The 22,911-nt window shown below is 42.0% G+C and overlaps 1 protein-coding gene across 1 annotated transcript in view; it reads left to right on the plus strand.

Annotated features, from left to right (window-relative positions):
- The first annotated feature begins 229 nt into the window (after positions 1-229).
- The window catches only part of LOC148034538 (transcription elongation factor SPT4 homolog 1-like), a 60,675-nt gene continuing 37,993 nt past the window's right edge, over positions 230-22,911 (plus strand). The window contains exons 1-2 of the mRNA XM_087680536.1: positions 230-395; positions 895-986. Of these exons, the coding sequence (XP_087536662.1) occupies positions 300-395; positions 895-986 (188 nt within the window). The 5' untranslated portion in view covers positions 230-299. The remainder of the gene's footprint in view (positions 396-894; positions 987-22,911) is intronic.

The following is a 22,911-nucleotide window of genomic DNA, read 5'->3' on the forward strand; positions in this document are numbered from 1 at the left end:
GGAGTTGATCCTTCCAATCTTCCTTCAACTTAATGAATGCATCATTCTTTTAGGTAATTGAATTCCTTCCTACTCCTTTCCCCTCTCTAAAGTGCCCTTGTGAGAACAAAGGGCCTTTAGGTGTCCTTGGAAATTTCTACATTTTTCCGGCATTATTGAAAATTTCACAAAAATTGAGCGAATGCGAATATTTTGAGGGTTTGTTAAGTAGCCCTTGAATAATTGGCTATGTTGTGCATTGGCAGTACGTGATTTTTAGAAGAAAAGAAACGAAAACAAAGAAGAAGGTTTTTAACCTGATGGCAGCAGAGGTTACCGTTGCGCAAGTCCCCACGAGCTTTGGAAGGGAGCTCAGAGCTTGCCTTCGATGTCGACTTGTGAAGACATACGACCAGGTTATCGTTAATACATGAAGTCAATAACGCAGCGACTTTGTCTAATTTTCGAATGCTTCAATCCGTCTTGATGGCTCTGTTAATCTCTTCTTTCTCGGTGCATCATCCTATGGCTTAAAGCAAATCATTTCCCCTTGTACAAACGAAACATTAACGGCCATTGATAGTGGCGTATATTCAATTTCGTGTCTTCATATCAAAATTTCTGCGGCCATTTGCATCATATGTGTGCACAGAAAGATTGATCATTCTAGCTATAAACTGTAACAGGCAGGATGGTTTATGATTGTCAATGATTTATAAGCATTAAGAAAGTAATTAGGACATACATAGACCTAGACAAATAATTGATCAACACCAAGAAAGTAATTAGAAGATTAGAGATACATTGGTTGATCATGTATAGCTTATTTACAATAATCAGCATATAGGGAGAGTCAAAATGAACCATGAATGGGGGATGGCTTTTGCACTGCTGAATCTAGTTGTTTTTATGCAGTTTAAGGATATTGGTTGTGAAAACTGCCAGTTTTTCAGCATGGAACATGACCATGATCGAGTGCTTGAATGTACCACACCTACTTTCTCAGGGTATGCCATAGAACTGTTCTTTTACTTTCAGCAGTCATAAAATCATGATATGGAATGTTTTAGATATATAGCCAAACTTTTTGAAAAGCCCTATCATACCAGAGAGCAAAACTAGTAGTGGGTGTTAAAATAACACCTAATTGTATCAGATCTTAAGGGTGGTGCCTTTTTTTCCTGACCTCTTTCTTCTATAGTGGTGGATAGGGGATAGGGATTGGGTTGGAGACCTAAAAATTAAAATTTTCACTTAAAACAATACATGAGCCATGAAAGTTGAAACATGATTGAATACTCAAATTAAATAGTAGATGCAACAATGCTAAACAGTGACTGAGAAATGGCATATGTATGACATAAAGACTAAAGTCCAACAATAAGCACTGAATAATGAGTGCTCAGATTGAAGGCTACAAGAAACAATATAAATTGAGACATGTTAAACTAGTGGACTGGGGATTGAGAGCTGAAAAATGCAAAAATGTTGAGAGAAGTATACACTATACACTCAATAGTCAAGTCTCAGTGGAAGACTCCATGTGCCCTAAAAGTTGAATGGCACATGCTCATGCTCGGAGCTTGATACATGATAGTATCATTTGATCATCAACTTGCAGGATGATGCTCCATCTCACACATGACATAACATCATCCCTGTGATCTCCTTGTTGGGCATGCTTAGTTCACTGCTCCTCCTTCTCCTGCTCCTCCTCTTGTTGCTTCTCCCATACCACAAATGGATTTGTGGGTGCAATCATTCTGTTTTCCAATATGTGCAAATTGACCTTAACAAATACCAAGTTATTTGCTTTTTGCACATCCAAACAATTTCCCTTTTTTGAAGCAATATGTTAATAAGTGCTTCATAACTGCTCCAAATAAGAGGAGCTCAGAGCAAAACTCAAAATACAGATAGCCAATGATTGGAACTTAGGCCCATCCAATCCATAATCCTCCCAATGATGCAATGGAAATAGGGGAAATATGAAGTTGATGCTGAACTGGCAATCTTTGTTTGCCTTCTCCGATAAAGAGGATCTTTAGCTCTCTAAGCATCTTTGCTCTGATACCATGTCAAGAAAAGTGACGGGACAATATGCACTTATACCATCTCAAAGAGAGTAGGGTTTGTAGGGAGAAACACAGAGTGTACGGCAAGCACTAAAGAGAAGAAAACTTAGAAACACAAAGGAAGAAGAATATGAATGATGAATATTGAATCATGTTGAATAAATCAAGCTAATACAATGGAGCAAAAGCTCAAAAATGACTGCATTGTTTTGGCTGATCTAGGCGGTAGTATCTATAGGGAATGTGCACAGTTAAGGGAGTGAAATGTAGTCCTCTGAGTAGTAGGGTATTGGGGTAAATGTGCTAAATGCTGAATGATGAAGAATAGTTTTAGGGGGCACAGAACGCAGTCCTTAGATGGTATCAGAGAGGAGAAAGAAACTCATTAGTAACCACCACACTCCGGCGTTTGAAAGACAACAGAGCAGCTTGCCTTTTGGCTGAAATGCAGTAGTGGAGAGACCAACAACAACAAAGTGCAGCATATTGTAGGTGTAGATTGTGTGCCAAAGACAATGTGGATGTCGAGAAGGTGCTAGGTTGCAAAACACAAATCCTAGAGGGTGAAGAAGATGCTTGTTGCAATCTTGATGACAACAGTCTACTTGAAGGTGTAGACTAGTTGGATTGTAGGATCTTGCCCCTAAATGCAGCTTGTAGTGAGTGGAACAAGCCGCCGGGCATCGAATAGATATGAAGGATTGTCCATGAATTGAGATGTCCTCCTAGTAGTGGTGTAGACAATGATGGAGAGGTTGAGGAATAGTATAGATTGATAGAATAGAGTGATCTGATGGAGAGAGTGAATGAATGTAGTCAATGCCCTATTTATGGGCACAGACAGTTTAGAGTGGCGCCTAGCTGTTTTTGGGGTCATAAGTGTGAAACTTCAATGAATTAATGAAAATATATCTAGTTAATGAATGGGTTTTTGAAAACCCTAGCAACATCTTCTTAAGCTCTTACCTCTCGTACTAGTGGTAGGGGTAGATAATTCGGTGATTGGTCATGGTGGTGCAAGGTTGAGATCGAAAGGCCAACACTGGGAGGAGGATCACGACATTGGAAACACACTTCTGTAGTAGGTGTGAAAGAATAGGTGAGCCAAATAAAGTAAGAGTCCATTTATTCAGAGAGCCAAGGCTCAAGCCATGAGTGCTCTTTTGTGAGAACCTTAGCCAATAAAAAAAGCAACGTCTTTAGCAAAAGGTAGTAAAGCATAGAGAGGAGTTCATGACCAGTGGCAATAGATCCGTATTCATTTGGCATTGATATTAATTTGTTGATGCATCTAGCACGCCGATACATCAGTGTATCGCTCTAAATTGCAGGTTGAATGCCAATTTATGCAACCTTGGGTACATCTGTCAAGAATTGTAATAGTTTGTTCTAGATACTATATGTGTTGCTACATTATTGTGTATGGATGCTTACCATAGCCTTGAGTATCTTACTTTTTGGGCAACTGTGATTTGTATTACACTTATGGACATGTAAGCAGATTCTTCTTGGAGATTGTGGGAATCTTAATGAGGTTTTTGTGAGGATTTGGAATGTAGTCCGAGGTACATTGTTGTGTATGGATGCTTACCATAGCCCTTAGTATCTTACTATTTGGGCAACTGTGATTTGTATTACACTTATGGACGTGTAAGCAGATTCTTCTTGGAGATTGTGGGAATCTTAATGAGGTTTCTATAAGAATTTGGAATGTAGTCCGGGATATTGCTCTTTTTAACCTTTGGTGTCTTAGAAATAGTATTGTCTTTGGTCCTTTTAAGGGTGTCTGTGCTGTCCCTATTTACTTGTTTCAATCAGTTATGTCTGATGCTAGAAGTCTCTTTCAGAAATTGACTATGGAGGGTGCTTGTGTTGGCTATGGAGCATGATTCCAATTACCTTGACTATCGGCTTAAAAATATCATTGGGTGCTGTGTTGGCTATGGAGCATGATTTCAATTACCGTGACTATCGGCTTAAAAGTATCATCCTCCATAGCCAATTTCTGAAAGAGACTTCTAGCATCAGACATAACTGATTAAAACAAGTAAATGGAGGCAGCATAGACACCCTTTAGATAACCAAAGACTGTGTTGGCTATGGAGCATGATTTTAATTACCTTGACTATCGACTTAAAAGTATCATCCTCCATAGCTAATTTCTAAAAGAGACTTCTAGCATCAGACATAACTGATTGAAACAAGTAAATAGGGGCAGCACAGGCACTCTTCAGATGACCAAAGACAATATTGTTTCTAAGACACCAGAGGTTAAAAAGAGCAGCACCCAGACTACATTCCAAATCCTCATAGAAACCTCATTAAGATTCCCACAATCTCCAAGAAGAATTTGCTTACATGTCCATAAGTGTAATACAAATCACAGTTGCCCAAATAGTAAGATACTAAGGGCTATGGTAAGCATCCATACACAACAATGTACCCTGGATTACATCCAAATCCTCACGGAAACCTCATTAAGATTCCCGCAATCTCCAAGAAGAATCTGCTTACATGTCCATAAGTGTAATACAAATCACAGTTGCCTAAAAAGTAAGATAATCAGGGCTATGGTAAGCATCCATACACAATAATATAACAACACATATAGTGTCTAGAACAATAATCATAGTAGCTACCCCCCTCTTAAGCATCAAACCACTTCTTCATCAACTAGGCCACGCACTCCTACACAAAAGTTGCATATGAGTGTGTTGAGCACACTCTTTAGCAGGTGCAACTGGAATGTATCAATTCCATCAAAATACTGAAAAGATTCATGGATTTGCACACAACAATGCAGTCAAATGTACCCACCCACTCTTGCATAGGACTGACAAAGCAAGTGATAAGAACAAGTTGCAACTTACTGCGTTTTTTCCCGAGGAGAACAACACCTCCAACATTTAATACAATGTAAACCGGGCACACTCTAATGAGTCGAGTGCCTGACACAGTGCTATAGAGTGATTCCACTTCAAAGATCCTATATGCTTCGTGGTAGGCACACGCCTCAAAGCAACCTTGATCATTGCCGATTGCAACCAGGTCTTCAAGGAGCTTGAGAGGTTCAAGTAAGACATGTCTAACTAATGTTTCATGGTTGGTGTCTTTTTCTTTCCTTGGGTAACCTCTGCATGCTTTGATTGGACGGGAAGATCGCATGCATAAACAACACGAAAGAATAGAGGAAGTCAGAACGGTTGTATTCCGCGAAGATGTACCAATAGGACAGCAAAGAATGCCCGTTAGACAGCAGTAAATACCTGCTGAAAATGTCCTTGAAAATGCAGGCAATGATGCTGTAAATGATCAGCAAGATCTTGCTCATAATATCCCACAAATTCAGCAAGAACATGTGCACCTGGAACAAGCTGAACCAGTTATATAGCAAGCTGTACGTGCAGAACAACAAGCTGTTAATGCAGAATTACAGGCTGAACAGCCAACAAATATTGACCACTGGGTCTGTAGGTCGACCAGAGTGGAAAAACAGCCAAGTAGATTTGTTCCTGGAGTAAACTATGTGGCTGATTATGTCATGTTAACAGATTGTGGTAAACCATCATGCTTCCAGGAAGCAATGGAAGATAAGATAGTAAGAAATGGCAAAAAGCAATGCTATCAAAGATGGAATCTCTCATGAAGAATGGCACTTGGGATTTGGTACTTTTGCCAAAAGGATAAAAAGTGCTACCTTGCAAATGGGTTTACAAAATGAAAGTCACTTTTGGTTCTTTGCCCAAGTACAAGGCACGCTTGGTTGCTAAAGGGTACAAGTAAGAACATGGAATTGAAATCTTTTCTCCTGTAGTCAAAATGACTACTTTGCGAACCATCTTGGGCTTGGCTGGATTTGAGGACATGGAACTCATACAGATGGATGTAAAAACTGCCTTCTTACATGGTGATCTGCATGAGGAAATCTATATGCAGCAACCTGACGGTTTTGTTACAAAGGGAAAAGGACACATGGTATATAAACTCAATGAAACTCTTTATGGACTGAAGCAAGCGCCACTCGAATGGTATCACAAATTTGATATATTCATGCAATCTCAGGGATCTCATCGTTCTCAAGTTGATCAGTGCTTATATACCAAGAAGGCAGTAGATGGCAGCTTATTCTCTTGGTATTGTATATGGATGACATGCTAATTGCAGGCAAGGATTTTCATGCCTTGGACTCCTTGAAGCATAGTCTACACAATAGCTTTGATATAAAAGATCTCGGTGAGGCAAATCACATTTTTGGCATGCGTATACTCAGAGACAGATCAAAGGGTCTTCTTTATTTGTCACAATAGGAGTATATTACCAAAGTTTTGCAATGTTTCAATATGGAGGGGGGGAAAGCTATGAATGTACCATTGCCTCCATATATGAAACTTAGTGCAGATGATAGCCCTACATTAGATGATGGGAAGGCTAAAATGGCCAAGATACCCTATGCTTCAGCTGTTGGTAGCTTGATGCGTGTCATGGTTACTACACGTCCTGACATTGCATTTGCGGTGGGAGTGGTTAGCAGATACATGGCATATCCTAGCAAAAAACATCGGGAAGCAGTGAAGGGTATTATGAGATACTTTAAGGGCTCAAAAGATTTGTGTATCTGCTTTGGTAAGTAGAAGTTACCTGTTGTTGGTTTCACGGATTTAGACTACGCTGGCCATCCTGACTACAGGAAATCTACTTCAGGATATGTGTTTATGTTCACAGGAGAAGCAATCTCTTGGATATCTAGGCTGCAAAAGTGTGTTGCACCGTCTACTACAGAGGTAGAATATGTGGCTACCACAGAGGCTTGCGAAGAGGCTTTATGGCTCTCACGATCGGTGAGAGAGCTTGGGATTACAGAGATTTCTATCCTCCACTGTGACAGTCGGAGTGCTATCATACTAGCACGGAATCCTGTCTTTCATGCAAAGACAAAACATATACAGGTGAAGTATCGCTTCATCAGGGATGTACTTGACAGTAAAGGCATTGAGCTTGTCAAGATATATATAGATAATAATCCTGCAGACCTTCTCACGAAAGGTCTCCCAACCGAGCAGTTTGCTCATTGTCGCTAGATGATGGGGATTGGATAGTATATGTGTCTTTCAGCTTTGTACATACATAGACTCAGGGGCTTCTTTCCCTTAGGATGTCCCTTATTTTCTGATTTTTCGATTTTCCAGCTTGTTGTCTATTGGGACAGTCCCTTGCAATGTAACCCTCTTGCTTATGTATGAAACATTTATTTGCAGCTATCAATTCCCTACGTTGTGCCAATGTTTTCAAGCCCTTTCTTTGATGTTTTGGTCTCTTTTCAGGCCGATCTTTAGATCTGTCCCTTTTTTCAGTCTTAGACAACTTTTTATTTGGCTTCTCTCCACTCTTTAGGAAGCCCGAATTCTTCCCATGTAGCAAAGCATCTACTGTAGCAGCAGTCTCTATGAGCTGAGACATGCTAGAGATGGTGGGTTTTATGTAAAAATCCCTGATTCCCTTAGATAGTCCACAAATATGTCTTTTCACTTGCTCATGAAGGGGTACAAGGCGATAAGAAGTGATGGGCAAGAATGCATTCCAAAACTTCTTATTGTATTGCTTCAAATTCATCCAACTTATTCCAAAGCTGTCATGATGCCCACCTCAAAGGTACTTGTTAACTAATTCAATGCAAACATTCACTTGAATTGTATCCATGTTGGTGATGCTCTACCTTGCATCAAAAGAGTGGACCACCATTGCCATGTATTCCCCTTAAAGAAAGTGGTTGCCTTTTGAATTTTTGAGGACTCAGTGAAGTTTCCTCTTGAATAGGTTGCATCAAACTGTTGAATGAAAGTCAAAGCTTTTATCCTATCTTGTGCACCATTGAATGACTTAAACTTCATTGCTTTTTCACCCTTATCACAGTCTTTTGTTGCCCCTTTGGGTATAAAGTTGTCATACATTATTTGGTGCAAAAAGGGTGCATTTGTTGAATTTACATCAAAACCAACACCAAACGGAGCATTTGTATGACCAACACTCATTCCTTGAGCACCATAAACATTCGGGGATACAGATGCATTACTAAACATGCTACTTTGTGCCCCAGGCTTCAAGCCAATGTTGCCATACCTAGGGTTTTGCACATTACCAACTATACATGAATACATTGGGCCTTGCACACCATACATTGGTTGTTGCATACTATAGGGATTTGTGCCATACATTCCCGTATACGGTCCTTGTCCAACCATAGTGTGAAAAATTGTTCTACCACCAAAGTAGCTTGGCTACCCCATCATAGCATGTATGCTCGACTATCCAAAATCCATTGGATTGACACTTCCATGATGGCCTTGCATTTGCATTTTTTGTCTCGTAGGTACCAATCGTTTTGCTTCATTAGTATCTTTGGGATCTTCAAGTGAACTGAGGATCCTTTGCCAATTCAACAAAGAGATTTGCTATTGTCCTCATTCGATTCTTGAAGTGGTCATCAATTTCCTCTTCACTTTGCTTATCATTAGTCTCACTATGCCTTGAAGGCCCTACATCTTGCCCAATAATAACATTTTCATCTTACTGTCCATGGTTTGAGCCTTGTCCAAGATCTAGCATTACATTTCCTTCTTCCCAATATGAGTGTTTATATTGAGAGGCACTAGCATAAAGCTTTGGCTTGCAATTAGGTGCCTTTCGCTAACTGAATCAAAGGATTGAGTGGTATCATGGCAATGGAACCTTGAAACCATTCTTCCTCCTTGGATAGGGTGGTAATTCCTTGATTAAGCGCTTAATTACAACAGTTAGAAATAAAACATAAATTGAAATGCACAATTTACCTTAATAATCTTGGACAATAGACACCTTGTTGGCCCCTAAATTGATGCCCCTTTTGGTATTTCCTTAACTTCAATTGCCAATGGATGTATTACAAGCCGAGATTTCACGATCTCCTTGGCTGATCCAACAATGAGTACATAAATTGGATAGTTTACCCCTTGATTTTCACCCAAGACTTACTCTAATTGGACCCCAACTAGCCAAATGCTGTTCCAAATCTACAATGGATGGTTGGGCGTTTGAAATCCCTCACAATACAACAAGTTATAGGTGGTGATTTCAGTGTACGATACCTTATCCTGTTGGCACAGGTTCCTAAACCCTAAATTTTGCATAAATTTAGGAGTAGAGATCCCTTTGTTGTTCACCAAATTTGGTTGAGATTTGCCCAAAATGACTGAGAAATGTTGAGATCTCCTAGTGAGAGAAAGCCAAGATGAGAGAGAAATCTAATATTCTTCACGAGAAAATCCTAAAATTTACCTATTGTTTGCTCCTATCTCATTTAATGTAGTCATTTACTATGAGGCACCTCCAAAATGCTGTCACCTGATCAACAATGCTATTGCTAGTCCTTGGAAGGTGTTTCCTTGCTGCGTCTTGCTTGTTGAGGCCCCAAGATGGCTATCTTCTGTAGCAAATGGTGTTCTTTGCGAAAAAATGAACTCTCTCTTTCCCAGGTTGTAAATTGGTTGAATGAGTGAGACGCAACCCCTAAAAATATTTTCTTAGTTTGCATGGGTTATTTTGCCAACAAGTGGTAACCTTCTAAACCCATTTTTCAACATTATCCAACAATTTAATTAATTTTCAGAATTAAATAATCCTGAAAATTAATTTCAGCCCTTTTGACCTTGCCCAAAATTAAATGTGCCTATACATAATCAAATTGGCTAGGCTGTTTGCAACTTGGAGTGGTTCCCAACCTCTGTTGACCCTTAGATTGGCATGCATTAATTAATTAATGCTAGTCCCTAGTGTCAGCATTGACACTTATTGGCCAAACAATTGTCCTAGGTTCAAAATTGACACCAACTGACCACCAAAACTGAGTTGCTATAACTTATCACAACTTTTGCCTTTGATACCCATTGCATCCTCGGGATCCTTGGCTTGTTACCATGAAATAATTGCCATGTGCATTGCGTGTGTTAACAACCTTGCACATTTGATTAATCAAATGTGCACCTTCTAAACCCATTTTTCAACATTATCCAATAATTTAATTAATTTTTAGAATTAAATAATCCTAAAAATTAATTTCAGCCCTTTTGACCCTGCCCAAAATTAAATGTGCCTATTCATAATCAAATTGGCTAGGCCGTTTGCAACTTGGAGTGGTTTCCAACCTCTGTTGACCCTTAGATTGGCATGCATTAATTAATTAATACTAGTCCCTAGTGTCACCATTGACACTTATTGGCCAAACAATTGTCCTAGGGTCAAAATTGACACCAACTGACCACCAAAACCGAGTTGCCATAACTTATCACAACTTTTGCCTTTGATACCCATTGCATCCTTGGGGTCCTTAGCCTGTTACCATGAAATAATTGCTATGTGTATCACATGTGTTAAACAACCTTGCACATTTGATTAATATCTTAATCAAATGTCGTCGGCAAGATTAGAGTATCTCACAATTTCACATGTTGATGACAACCTCATCCTTTAAGTCATCAAAACTTGTGAACTGGTAAGACATCTTCAATTCTGCAATCACTCAGAAAACTGCATATTGATAGCACGGAAGATAGGAAGCAGTTAGCTATAATGTATATAGGTATACTGCGTGCACACAAGATGCTATCTCATGCCACCAAAAGGATGTCACTTGCACCAAGGGTATTGTTGCCCATAGAAAGTGCGTGACTGGATTGCAGAAGCTGTCGCCTGGCCTAGAATGCTGCTGGCTGCCTTGATGACAAGCTCATCCTCTAAGTCATCAAAGCTTGTGAACTGATAAGACATCTTCAATTCTGCAATTACTCAGAAAACTGCGTATTGACAGCACGGAAGACAAGAAGCAGTTAGCTACAATGTATGTAGGTGTACTTTGTGTACACAAGATGTTGTCTCATGCCACCAAAAGGATGTCACGTGCACCAAGGGTATTGTTGCCCATAGAAAGTGCGTGACTAGATTGCAGAAGTTGCTGCCTGGCCTAGAATGCTGCTGGCTACTACGATGGGGCAATAAATGTTGCCACCTTGATCTGAATGCTGACTGTTGGTTGCCATGGATGGTTGCTCCTACACAAAACCTCTAGAAATGGCTGCATTTGCTGCAAACACAAGGCATAGAGCCAACATTTTGGGACCAGGCTGCTCCTCTGCAAAAGATCTCCACGCTGTGTTCTTACTTAGGTAATGATAGCATGTGAGAGTGCGCAATAGAAGAGAAACACGAACACACAGAGAGAGAGAGAGAGAGAGAGAGAGAGAGAGAGAGAGAGAGAGAGAGAGAGAGAGAGAAGGAAGAATACTGCATTGACTGAAGAAAAATGCTAATACAAAGGGGATAGACTGATCAGTCCCTGCATGTAGCCCACAACGTTAGTGAGGGCACTAGATTAGGTTGATGACGATGGTAGCACCAAGCATGGACTGTTGGAGTATGCACTTGCAAATGAAGGAATGAAGATTGGAGAGAGAGTGTTTGCCAAGTGGGGGAGTGGCTATAAATATCCATAAATGCTAGAAATTGGCCGTCCTGCACTTGTAAGTGCCATTAATGCTAGCTGACCAGCATTTAGTGCTGTTCGCACTGAATAAAATGCCGGAAAATGTTAGGTGGCCACATAAAAATCTTAATTGGCAAGGATAATGTCCGGTAGGTGGAGGTAGATTGGGAAAAGAAAAAGCCACACAAGAAGTTGACAACATTGAAGGAAACACACCTAAAACTGCCAGAGCTCTTCATTAGACTCTGACAAGAGCTCACAACCAAGAGGCAACAAACTGACATGACTAAATAGGTAGACTAACAATTGCCATTAAGTTTGTCGATCTGGATATGGCAATTATAGGAAGTAGTGGCATTAACAAGAGCCATTGAATTAGAGTAATAAGAATAAAAAGAGAGAAGAGAATAATGAGCTTGTGGTTTTGGAAATAGTGGGGAAGAATTAATGGGATAGACAATTAGAACTAGTGCTTACATAGGAGTGTCAGTGATTCATAGTAGGACATTGGGGCACTTTTTACTCTCTATAAGAGAGGTTTTTCCCCTAGTCATATTATTCTTTATTTGTGTATATATGTTACATAGTTTGGTCACTTATTACACATTATACACTTTTGTGTGTGAAGGCACCTTAAGGCACTTATACAACCCTAAAGTCTAAGGGTTAGACTTTGGTACCTTGTGTTACACACTTCGGAACTAATCAAGTCATGCAGTGACCACACACTCACTCTCTTTAGTGTTTACACTCTCTGTGCTGAGCTAATAGTTGCCATCTTCGATCCAACAAGTGGTATTAGCGCACGGGGTTCATTCGGCAGCTCCCACGTTAGGCTAACACTCTATCTGCCAATTGCAACAGTAGCCACCACTTGTCCAACCTCCCACATGTCCCATGCTAGGCTCGCCAGCCCAGCTGGGTGGCCGCTTTGTTGTGTCTACACCAGCTGCCTTGTTCAAGCAGCCGCTGCTGCCACCTTGACCCAATGCTTGCAGCATTGTTACCACCTATTTGTCCTAGCAGCCTGTTGTTTGCCAGCTCTATTGCTTGTCCACTGCCTAGGCTACTAGCTTCACTAGCCCGCGAGCTTGTCCAAGCCGCCACCTAACCCTAGCACCCATAGCTCGTCCTCGGCTCATTCTCGACCGTCACAGGTATATCTCATCATTTTATTCAAAATATTAGAGCCACAACAAGGGCTTTTGCAGGGAAAGGTCTATTTCGGCAACAATAGGTGCTTTCGTGCACAAATTACAGAAATTTGTTGGAATTTGTGTTAGGAAATTTGGGTCTTTTGTATGTTTGGTAGGCATTGGCATATGTGAGAGAGAGAGAGAGAGAGAGAGAGAGAGAGAGAGAGAGAGAGTTATATTAACGTCTACAACAGGCCAAGTTGGCCTATGAGACCAAAATGTTGCATACAAATGTCTGGGAGATTTCAAAAGTCCCAGTGAAGCTAACATTTATGCTATGTTGAACTAAATTGAGTAGGTACAAAAATGATATCTGGACTAGATACAATCTAGAGGTACTCCCAGTGCGGTGTGGAACTGCTCCTGGGGTGTTCATCCTAAGATGTCCTGCATGGGTCGGTCCAGCATGGAGAGGCTAAAGCGGCGGGGCAGGGCCCTCCGATGGCGGCGTAGTATCCCTTGTATCTTTGACCAGTGTCTTCTGTGGGGACGAGGGCCGGCGGGGCGTGGTCGCCGGGCTTTACCTCTCGCTGTGGCTATTTCTAAGGTGGTCTCCGGGGGCCGGGAGGCCGGTTGGGCTGGTGGGGCCTCGGTGGTGGGGAGGGTAGCTGGTATTTGGTAGAAGTCGTTGAGTGTGCGTTGGTTGGTGGCTCCTTGTCTTTGCTCCGTGGTTCGTAGGAGGTGGTCTCTGTGGCGTCGTATTTCCAGTAGAAAGTGTTGGGTATTTGACTCACGCCTTACTTACGCCTACGCTCATATGGGAGTGTCGGTGATCAGTAGGACACTGGGGCACTTTTTACTCTCGGTAGGAGAGGTTTTTTGCCCCAGACTTATGGTCTTATTGTCGTATGTACTTATGTGCTTATGTTACACACATTTGGGCACTTAGTGTGTGTCGCATGTGAACACCCCCTTACAACCCTAAGGTTTAAGGGTTGTACTTTGTACTTTCAGATTACACTCATTCAGTCAATTCTCTTGGGTGTTGTGCTTCATCTCTGTCTCTCACTCTCACACTGTCTAGTGAATCACAGCTGTATCTCGATCCTCTACTCTCACATTTGGTATCAGAGCTCAGCTCTGAACTCAGCTTCAGTCTTCAGTCTGCAGTCTGCAGCACACGCCAGTTCAGCTCGAGGACGTCAGCTCCAGCTGCCAGCACAGCTCCACTTGCCTGTCCCAGCGCACCACCAGCAGGAGCCGTCAACATCAGTCTCGTCACGTCAGCTGCAGGCGCTGACATTTGCAGACGCACTGTTCGCAGCGCAGTCCTTGTCAGCCAGGTGTCGCCTAAGTCGACTGTTCGCCCACGCGACTTCAGTCAGACCACCGTCAGACCACGCGCAGCCCACCTGCCTGCCTGCCTGCCGCCGTTTTAAAACGTTACGTCAGCAGCCCTCGTTTTGACCACGCGCAGTCCGCCTGCCCGCCTGCCCGCTGTTTTACAACGTCAACGTCAGCAGCCCGTCGCCTGCCCAGTCCACGTCACTCAATGTAAGCACTGCGACGATTGTCCTGCGCCCGCCAGTCAACGTCCTGCCCACCGTGTTGACCACGCGCAGCCTGCTCGTCTAACGACCACGTCAGGTAAAAATTTCAACAATTTTTTTTTAAAATTTCAGCCCAGAACACAGTTCTGGAAGCGGAGGTTCACACGCGGCAAGCACAGAACAAGTGGGGGGATAAATTTCATGCAAATTTCTGGACTGGATCGTCAGAAATTTTGGGGCTTTCGTGTATTTGGAGGACAGTTGCATTTGAACTGCTGATACAGTCACAGAAAGACTGTTTTTGACAGAAATTTTGGCAAAAATTTTGGGGAGTTTGACACAACAGTGTTGCAGTGCACTGTTTGCACCTTGGGAAGCGTGCATTAAAAGACAGTTTTCTGACAGAGCATGCCCTTGCACATTAATTGCAGAAACGCATTTGCTGCAATTTCTGGAAATTTGCAGATTTCCAGTTAATACTGCTTTGACATTGCTCATTTTGTCTTTGGAAATTTGTCATCATGGCAAATCAGGGAGGTGATGTTTTTACGTATGTATCCCAGGAGGACAGACTGGACGGAAACAACTATTCCCTTTGGTCATTCATGATGAAAAATGTATTAGTGGCCAAGAATTTATGGGATTATGTCAGTGGAGAGGAAACTCGACCGGGAGTTGTAGCTCCCGCTACTCCTCCTCCCCATGGCGCACGTGGACAATGGGGATCTCAGCCCGCTCCACCTCAGCCACTTCCTCCAAGAACTGCAGCTCAAAAAGCTTGGGATACCCGTGATGCACAGGCCTTGTCGCTGATTGCTCTGGCAGTTCAGCGGTCCATCATACCTCATATCCGTTCGGCATCTTCTTCACGAGATGCATGGTTGACTTTGGAGCATATGTTTGCAGGAAAGAATGAGACTCGGATCTCTTTTTTGAAGAAAGAGTTGAAAACTCTGAAGATGCATGAAGGTGATTCTATGCAGGATCACTTAAACAAGATTCAGGACTTCAGGGAGCAGCTCATGAATGTAGATGAGTAGTTTTCGGATGCACAGTTGATATCCACAACCTTGAATTCCTTACCTCCTTCGTACTTGTCTTTTCATACTGCATTGAATCTCACCATGAGGATTGCTAAGCACCCCCACTCACTTTTATTCAGCTGGTTAGCTTGCTTCTAGAGGAGGAGCAAACACGAAAAAATAGTGGTGTGGATGCTATAGTCTCTGAGCAGGCTTTTGTGGCAAGACAGAAAGGCAAGAACAGCAAGGTGAAAAATGCTCCACAGAGTTCTGGCACTTCGGGCACATCGCAGAATCAGTCACAAGGGGGGACGCAAGCAAAGAAAGGAAAATGTCATTATTGTAAGAAGCCCGGCCACTATATCACTGAGTGCAGAAAGCGCATTGCCAAAGAGAAGAAAAAGGAGTCAGGAATGTCTGTTTCTACTACTCCTTCCACTGCTAGTGAGTCCGTGTCCTTTGTTGTGGACAGGGACTATTGTTTTTACACTTGCAGTTATGACATCTCTTGGGCCGATAGAGCACTTAGCTCTGCAGAGGATGCTAACACTTGGTTCTTTGACAGTGGTGCTTCTAGGCATATCACATCTCGCAGAGATTTGTTTGCTTCAGTTAGTGCACCTCCCGTTGGGAAATCGGTACAGTGTGCTAATAATGCATCATACCCTGTTCGTGGTATTGGGGAGATTCAGCTCACAGCCATTGATGGCTCTATTCTCTGCCTGCAGGATGCTTTGTTTGTGCCTGGAATAAAGAAGAATTTGCTTTCTATTTCTTCTTTGGCACGTTGTGGTATGCAGGTCACCTTTGATGATGACCGTTGCATGGTTCGAGAAAAAGAATACATGACTTTGGTCTTGACAGGATCTTTGTGTCATGGTTTATATGAGTTGGATGCTCTTTCAGTAGATCAGTCAGCATACTTGATATTCACTCTTACTCCTGCTATGATACAAGCGGAGTTATGGCATGCTCGTTTAGGGCATGTAAACTTTGGCAGCTTGATGCTTTTACAGCGTACTCAGATGCTGGATGGCTTACCTCTCTTGGAGAGACCTCCTGAGCACTTATGCGAGGGATGCATTTTGGGGAAAATGCATCGGTTCTCATTTCCTCGTGATGTTGTTTTCAGGGCAACAACCAGATTGCAGTTGGTGCATTCAGATGTTTGTGGGCCTATGCAGACCATGTCATTGGGTGGTTGTTATTATTTTGTGACATTCATTGATGACTTCACACGTTTTTGCTAGGTCTATTGTTTGAAAAAGAAGTCAGAAGTGTATGATGCATTTTTGGCTTTCAGTGCACTTGTTGAAAACCAATTTGGATGCAAAATTAAGACTCTCTGTTCGGACCAAGGGGGGGAATACATGTCCTCTATGCTGAATTCTTTTTTGCAGCAGAAGGGCATAGTACATCAGTATACTACAGCTTATACTCCACAGCAGAATGGGGTAGCAGAGAGGAAAAATCGGTCACTCATGGAGATGGCCAGATGTATGCTGAAGGCAAAGAGCTTGCCTCATAGTTTTTGGATGGAAGCAGTCATGTGTGCTTGCCATATTTTGAACAGATGCCCTACCAAAGCCTTGAAGACCATCACACCATTTGAGGCTTGGAACAGCCGTAAACCTTCTGTTGGTCACTTTCGTACCTTTGGGTGTCTTGCCTATGCCCCTATTCCACAGGTACTTAGAAGAAAATTGGACAACAAGGCTGTTAAGTGCATTTTTATGGGATATAGCAATGAGAGCAAAGGCTACAGACTCTATGATCCCGTATGAAGAAGGTTTTTGTCAGCAGGGATGTTGTTTTTGATGAAAAATCAGAATTATCCTTGGCTGGTTTGGACACATATCAGGCTGCCCGTGATGTTTTTGAAGGGCTGCTGCCCATTACTTTTGGTGATTCAGCTGGAGGTTCACAAAATGAACCTAATGTTCAGCCAGCTGCTCCTATGGAAAGTGCAGAAATTCAGCCATTGGCTGATCGGAATACTCAGCATAATGCTGAAACAGAAATTCAGCAAGAGCTTGCACACAGCCAGGATGCTAGACAGCTACCTAGATGGTATTTGCAGACTATGCAAGATAGTCCTTTGGATGCACCCATGGCTGGTCGTACTAGAAGGCAAACTCGTTTGCATGATTCAGCACATACTATGGAGTTTATTATGGCAGCAAGTACTTTTGATAATGAAGAGCCTGAATGTTATGAGGATGCACAACACAATGTGCATTGGAAGGCAGCCATGCAAGCTGAATTAGATTCTATTACTAAGAATCAAACTTGGGATTTGGTGTCCTTGCCATTTGGGAAGAAAGCCATTGGAACGAAATGGGTCTACAAATTGAAAAGAAAAGCAGATGGATCCATTGATAAATACAAGGCACGACTGGTAGCTAAAGGCTACGCACAGAAAAAGGGCATTGATTATGAGGAGACATTTGCTCCTACTTCCCGTATGATGACCATCAGGTCTATGATTGCTTTGGCTGCACATTATGGTTGGATAGTACATCAACTAGATATCAAGATTGCATTTTTACATGGGGAACTTCAGGAGGAAGTTTATGTACAGCAGCCCATTGGTTTTGCAGTTGAAGGCTCAGAACATTTGGTATGCAAGCTCAAAAAGGCACTATATGGTTTAAAACAAGCTCCTAGAGCTTGGTATGAAAAGATAGATGCTTTCTTGCTTGGTCAGGGGTTTCTAAACAGCTCATCTGAGTCTACCCTTTACGTATGTAAAGAAGGGGGATCTATGCTGATTTTATGTCTTTATGTTGATGACCTTTTGCTCACTGGAACGCATGCTGATCAGATTTCAGCATTCAAACAAAATTTGCAGCAAACTTATGACATGTCTGACTTGGGAATTTTGCATTACTACTTGGGCATCCAGTTCATACATACTGCTCGAGGTATTGGGTTATCACAGTCAAGGTATATTGGGCAGCTTCTTGAGAAGTTTGGCTTACAGGATTGCAAGCTAGTTTGTACTCCCATGGAACCTGGACTGAAACTGTCGTTACATGATGACAGTGATTTGTTATACATACATATGCTCCTGCAGTTGGATGTCTTATCTATCTATGCACTAGGCCGGACATACAGTTTGCAGTTTCAGCTTTGAGCAGGTATATGCATCAGCCACGTATGTCACATTGGCAAGCTGTCAAGCGTGTTTTTCGCTACTTGCAGGGTACTCGTTCTCTTGGGTTGCTTTATGCCAAGGGGGGACCATTGCATTTACATGCTTACAATGATTCTGATTGGGCTGGTGATTATGATACACGTCACTCTACTAGTGGCAATTGTTTCTTTCTTGGCACTTCTTGCATTTCTTGGCTTAGCAAGAAACAATCCACTGTTGCCGCATCGTCATGTGAAGCTGAATACAAGGCAGCTTTCACTACCACAGTTGAATGCGTATGGCTTAGACGCTTGCTAGCTGATTTGGATGTATCTGTTACTGAGCCTACTCCATTGTTCATTGACAGTCAGAGTGCTATTGCAGTGGCACGGAACCCAGTGTTTCATGCTTGCACGAAACACATTGAGATTCACTATCACTTTGTCAGAGAGAGGCTACATGCAAGTGATATCAGCCTTGTCTATTGTCCTACCACCAGTAATGTGGCAGACATCTTCACCAAAGCTCTTCCTCGTGACAAATTTGAAGCATTTCGCGAGCTTTAAATTTGATATCCTTTGGTGGCGGATGATCCTTGTACTCTTGATCACTCTTCACTCCAGGGGGGTTTGTTGGGTATTTGACTTACGCCTTACTTACGCCTACGCTCATATGGGAGTGTCGGTGATTAGTAGGACACTGGGGCACTTTTTACTCTCGGTAGGAGAGGTTTTTTCCCCCAGACTTATGGTCTTATTGTCGTATGTACTTATGTGCTTATGTTACACACATTTGGGCACTTAGTGTGTGTCGGGTGTGAACACCCCCTTACAACCCTAAGGTTTAAGGGTTGTACTTTGTACTTTTAGATTACACTCATTCAGTCAATTCTCTTGGGTGTCGTGCTTCATCTCTGTCTCTCACTCTCACACTGTCTACTGAATCACAGCTGTACCTCGATCCTCTGCTCTCATAGAAAGAGCCCAAGGCATCTCTGGTCTTTGAATTCCATCACCTTGGAGAGTGGTCCGAATCCTTCGCTGAATAGGCAGTGGAAGCGTCCCTGGATTTCGTAGTACACTGGGCATCTACAGATATAGTGTTCCTCTGTCTCTGGCTTGAGATGGCAGAGCTGACATATTCGGTCTTCTGGGGGGAGGGGGTTGGCCCCGTATCTGCCCGTTTCGACCCGTAGTTGGTGTGAGGACGTGCGGATCTGTCCGATGGCACTTCTGACCCCGTGAGACAGGTGTGTGTCCATGTAGCTTGGGCGGGTGATGAAGCCGTCCGGGGAGATATGCAGGAAGTGTTCTCGGTAGAAAGCCTTCTTGGTTCCTAGTTAGAGAGAGAGAGAGAGAGAGAGAGAGAGAGAGAGAGAGAGAGAGAGAGAGAGAGAGAGAGAGAGAGAGAGAGAGAGAGAGAGAGAATATGAAAAGGAGAGTGAAATGTAGTTGATTATTTCATTACTTGCAGCTGTATTTATACATGATACTTTGAATGGGATAGGTGAGCCCTTTTTCCTATATCGGAGATATTTATAATGAGGATCATTATGGGTTTCTTTTGGCCACACATTGCATATCCTTATCTCTTTACGATAAATATCTTATGTATGCGCTCTTAGCTATTGGAATATAATTGTTTGATTTATTCTCCATCTCATTGTCTCATTGTCTCTCCCTCTTTTGCTCACCATCACTTTCACTACATGGTATCAAAGCACAAAGCTCTTCGACTTGTGCACTTTTTCTAACTCAAGCACTTCATTTATCTCATTACATGAGGTATTAATCATGGCTTGAACTTGCTTTATCTTCTTAACCTCATTAACCTCCCTAATCACTCTTATTAGTATGTTATCTCACCTTATCTTCTCTTCACCTACCACTAGTAGATGCCACATGCTCCTTTCTAAATAGCTATTGCCATATCATCACTAAGCTATTTTTCTCTTTCTTCACCCACTCTCTCCTCATCTTTCCCACCTACCCCTCTTAAATCTTATATTTTGATCTACTCTTTATTCTCGTCACTATTATTTTCTCCCTTTACTCTCATCACCGTCTTGAGAGAGAGAAATGAAATGATATATTAATGTCTATAAAAGGCCAAAATGACCTATGAGACTATGAGTTACAATCATGTGTATGATGGTACAACTGTCTGGGCAAAATATGTATGTAGCACAAAGCAAAATAATAAAGGAAACTAACTACGGCTATGTGTAAAACATAGAGCTCTATCTAGTAACAATGAGTTCCAAATGGTACAATCTCATTTGGGTATGGAGGACCTAGCTCTAGTCCGAGCAATAATCCTTTGCATCCGCCTATAAAGGTGTCGTCGATGTCTGTGCCGAGGCCTAGGATGTCTGGATCGGCTAAGCTGAACAACTCGATCAATCAGTACTCCTTGTTTGTGTGTGGACTCTGGAGTGAGAGAGGCTCTCGTGTGGACTGTGGTTGTAACTGTATTGAAGTCTTCTGAGTCTCCTTTGCAAAGAAGTTTGTGAGCTACCTCTGTAAAGGGCGTCGATGTCCTAGAGCAGCTATACTCCTGAGGCGCATGTCACGAAGCCATCGTATCTCAAGAAAAAAGAGGCCAACGCATCACTGATCGGTAAAATCCATGACTCTGGATAGTGGTCCAAATCCGTCTCTAAAGAGACAGTGGAAACGACCATGGACCTCATAATACGCTGGGTAGTGGCAAATATAATACTCCTCTGTCTCTGGCTCTGATTGGCATATCTGGCATATACGCTCCTCTAGTGGGATGGATCTATATTTGTCAGTCTTAATCTCTAGCTGATGTGAGGAGGTGCACAACTAGCCAATAGTACATTTGATCCCATGGCAAAGGTGGGTGTTCATGTATCTCAGGCGAATAATAAATCCATCATCTATAGTATGAAGAAAATGCATGCGGTAGAAAGCTATCTTTGTCCCTAGCTCCTGCCCTGGCATCAACCATGTCCGTCTGATATCCAACTAGGTAAGATCCATCCTGATGATCTTGCGGATCTCTAACCTAGTTAGATCAAGAGATGGTGCATCAAGGCAGTACTGGAAGGGGGGTAACTTGTCCATGCTAAAGCCATGCAGCTCAAACCAGGCCGACATCTGTGCATACCAACATGAAGTATCACCCTCTGGCAAGCTGTCTGGAGGACTCAAGGGCCAACCGTGCATATCTGTGTCTGGGTAAGTTCCATAGGCTATGTATGTATGCGACCGATTGTGTGAGGGCCTCTATCACAATCGGTGTAGCTGCTAGCTTGGCTTTGATGATCTCATGTGGCATTGAGACCTTACACATGATCATCTTGGATATCATAGACATATAGTTTCCAAAAACGGCGTTTCTGGTGCCCAGAAATGGGACATATAGTTTCCAAAAACGGCGTTTCTTGGATATCATAGACATATAGTTTCCAAAAACGGCGTTTCTGGTGCCCAGAAATGGGACGACTGTTTTTGGGAAACGACGTTTTTGCTAGACATGGAACGGGCAAGGTAAAACCCCAAAAATAGGCTGTGTTTCTTAGTCCCTTGTATATTTCGTCTCTTCCCTTGCTCGTTTTGGACTCTTCTACTGCTGCACTTGCTCGAACTGAAGCAATCGTGCTTGAACTGCTGCATTATAGTTTCCATGCGTTTCGGAAATGGGAGTTTCGAATACTGGAAGAAACGGAGTTTTGGAGTTTCAGCCATTTGAAATTTTGGTGGAAACGGCGTTTCGGAGAAATAAATAAATTATGATTAAATATACATGTATATACACATACTAAGTATACTAGAGACTAGAGTCACTAGTGATTGAACAATCTTAACTTTTAGCACAAGAATCGAACATTTCAAGACCCATGATTTAAATTTCACAAATCACATTGCGCAGCAATTTCACATAGTTATCAATTTTGCAAGCTGCAAATCACGAGATTAAAGAAATCTTAAATCACTCAAAATAACTTACAATATTTTGAAACAAAAGTGTAACATACTAACATCATAACATCTGACATCTAAGAATCATGAGTAGAACTTAAAAGTTAAAAGTTAAGTTCATCATTCATGAGACTCATCACTTGTCACTCATGATAATACGAGTAGTCACTGGTGACAGATCATAGTACTAAGTAGATACATGATACATCAAGATTCATCATTCATCATTCAAATTTCAAAAGAAGATAACCTATATTCTAGAATCTAGATACATCTAACATCAACAAAAGGCAATTTAAAGACTCGAGTCAAGACTACAAGCTATAGCAATGATGATATGATGTATCATGCGAGTCGTGACATGTCTCAAGAGTTAAATATCAAAGTTAGATAATAGATCTATGAGATCTCAAAGAATTGATAACTTCAAAGTTCAAACAACGGCCACTGGCCAGCCATGGGAAAAAACATAAGCAACTGATAACTGTCAACAATGCTCAACATCAATGATAAAATCAAGGCTCAAGGCTCAATTATTTGTAGCAACATCATCTA

The sequence above is a fragment of the Lygodium microphyllum genome, chromosome 6, assembly GCF_053477565.2.
Source record: "Lygodium microphyllum isolate KBCC chromosome 6, Lygodium_microphyllum_v1.1.10, whole genome shotgun sequence".
Taxonomy (NCBI): Eukaryota; Viridiplantae; Streptophyta; class Polypodiopsida; order Schizaeales; family Lygodiaceae; genus Lygodium; species Lygodium microphyllum.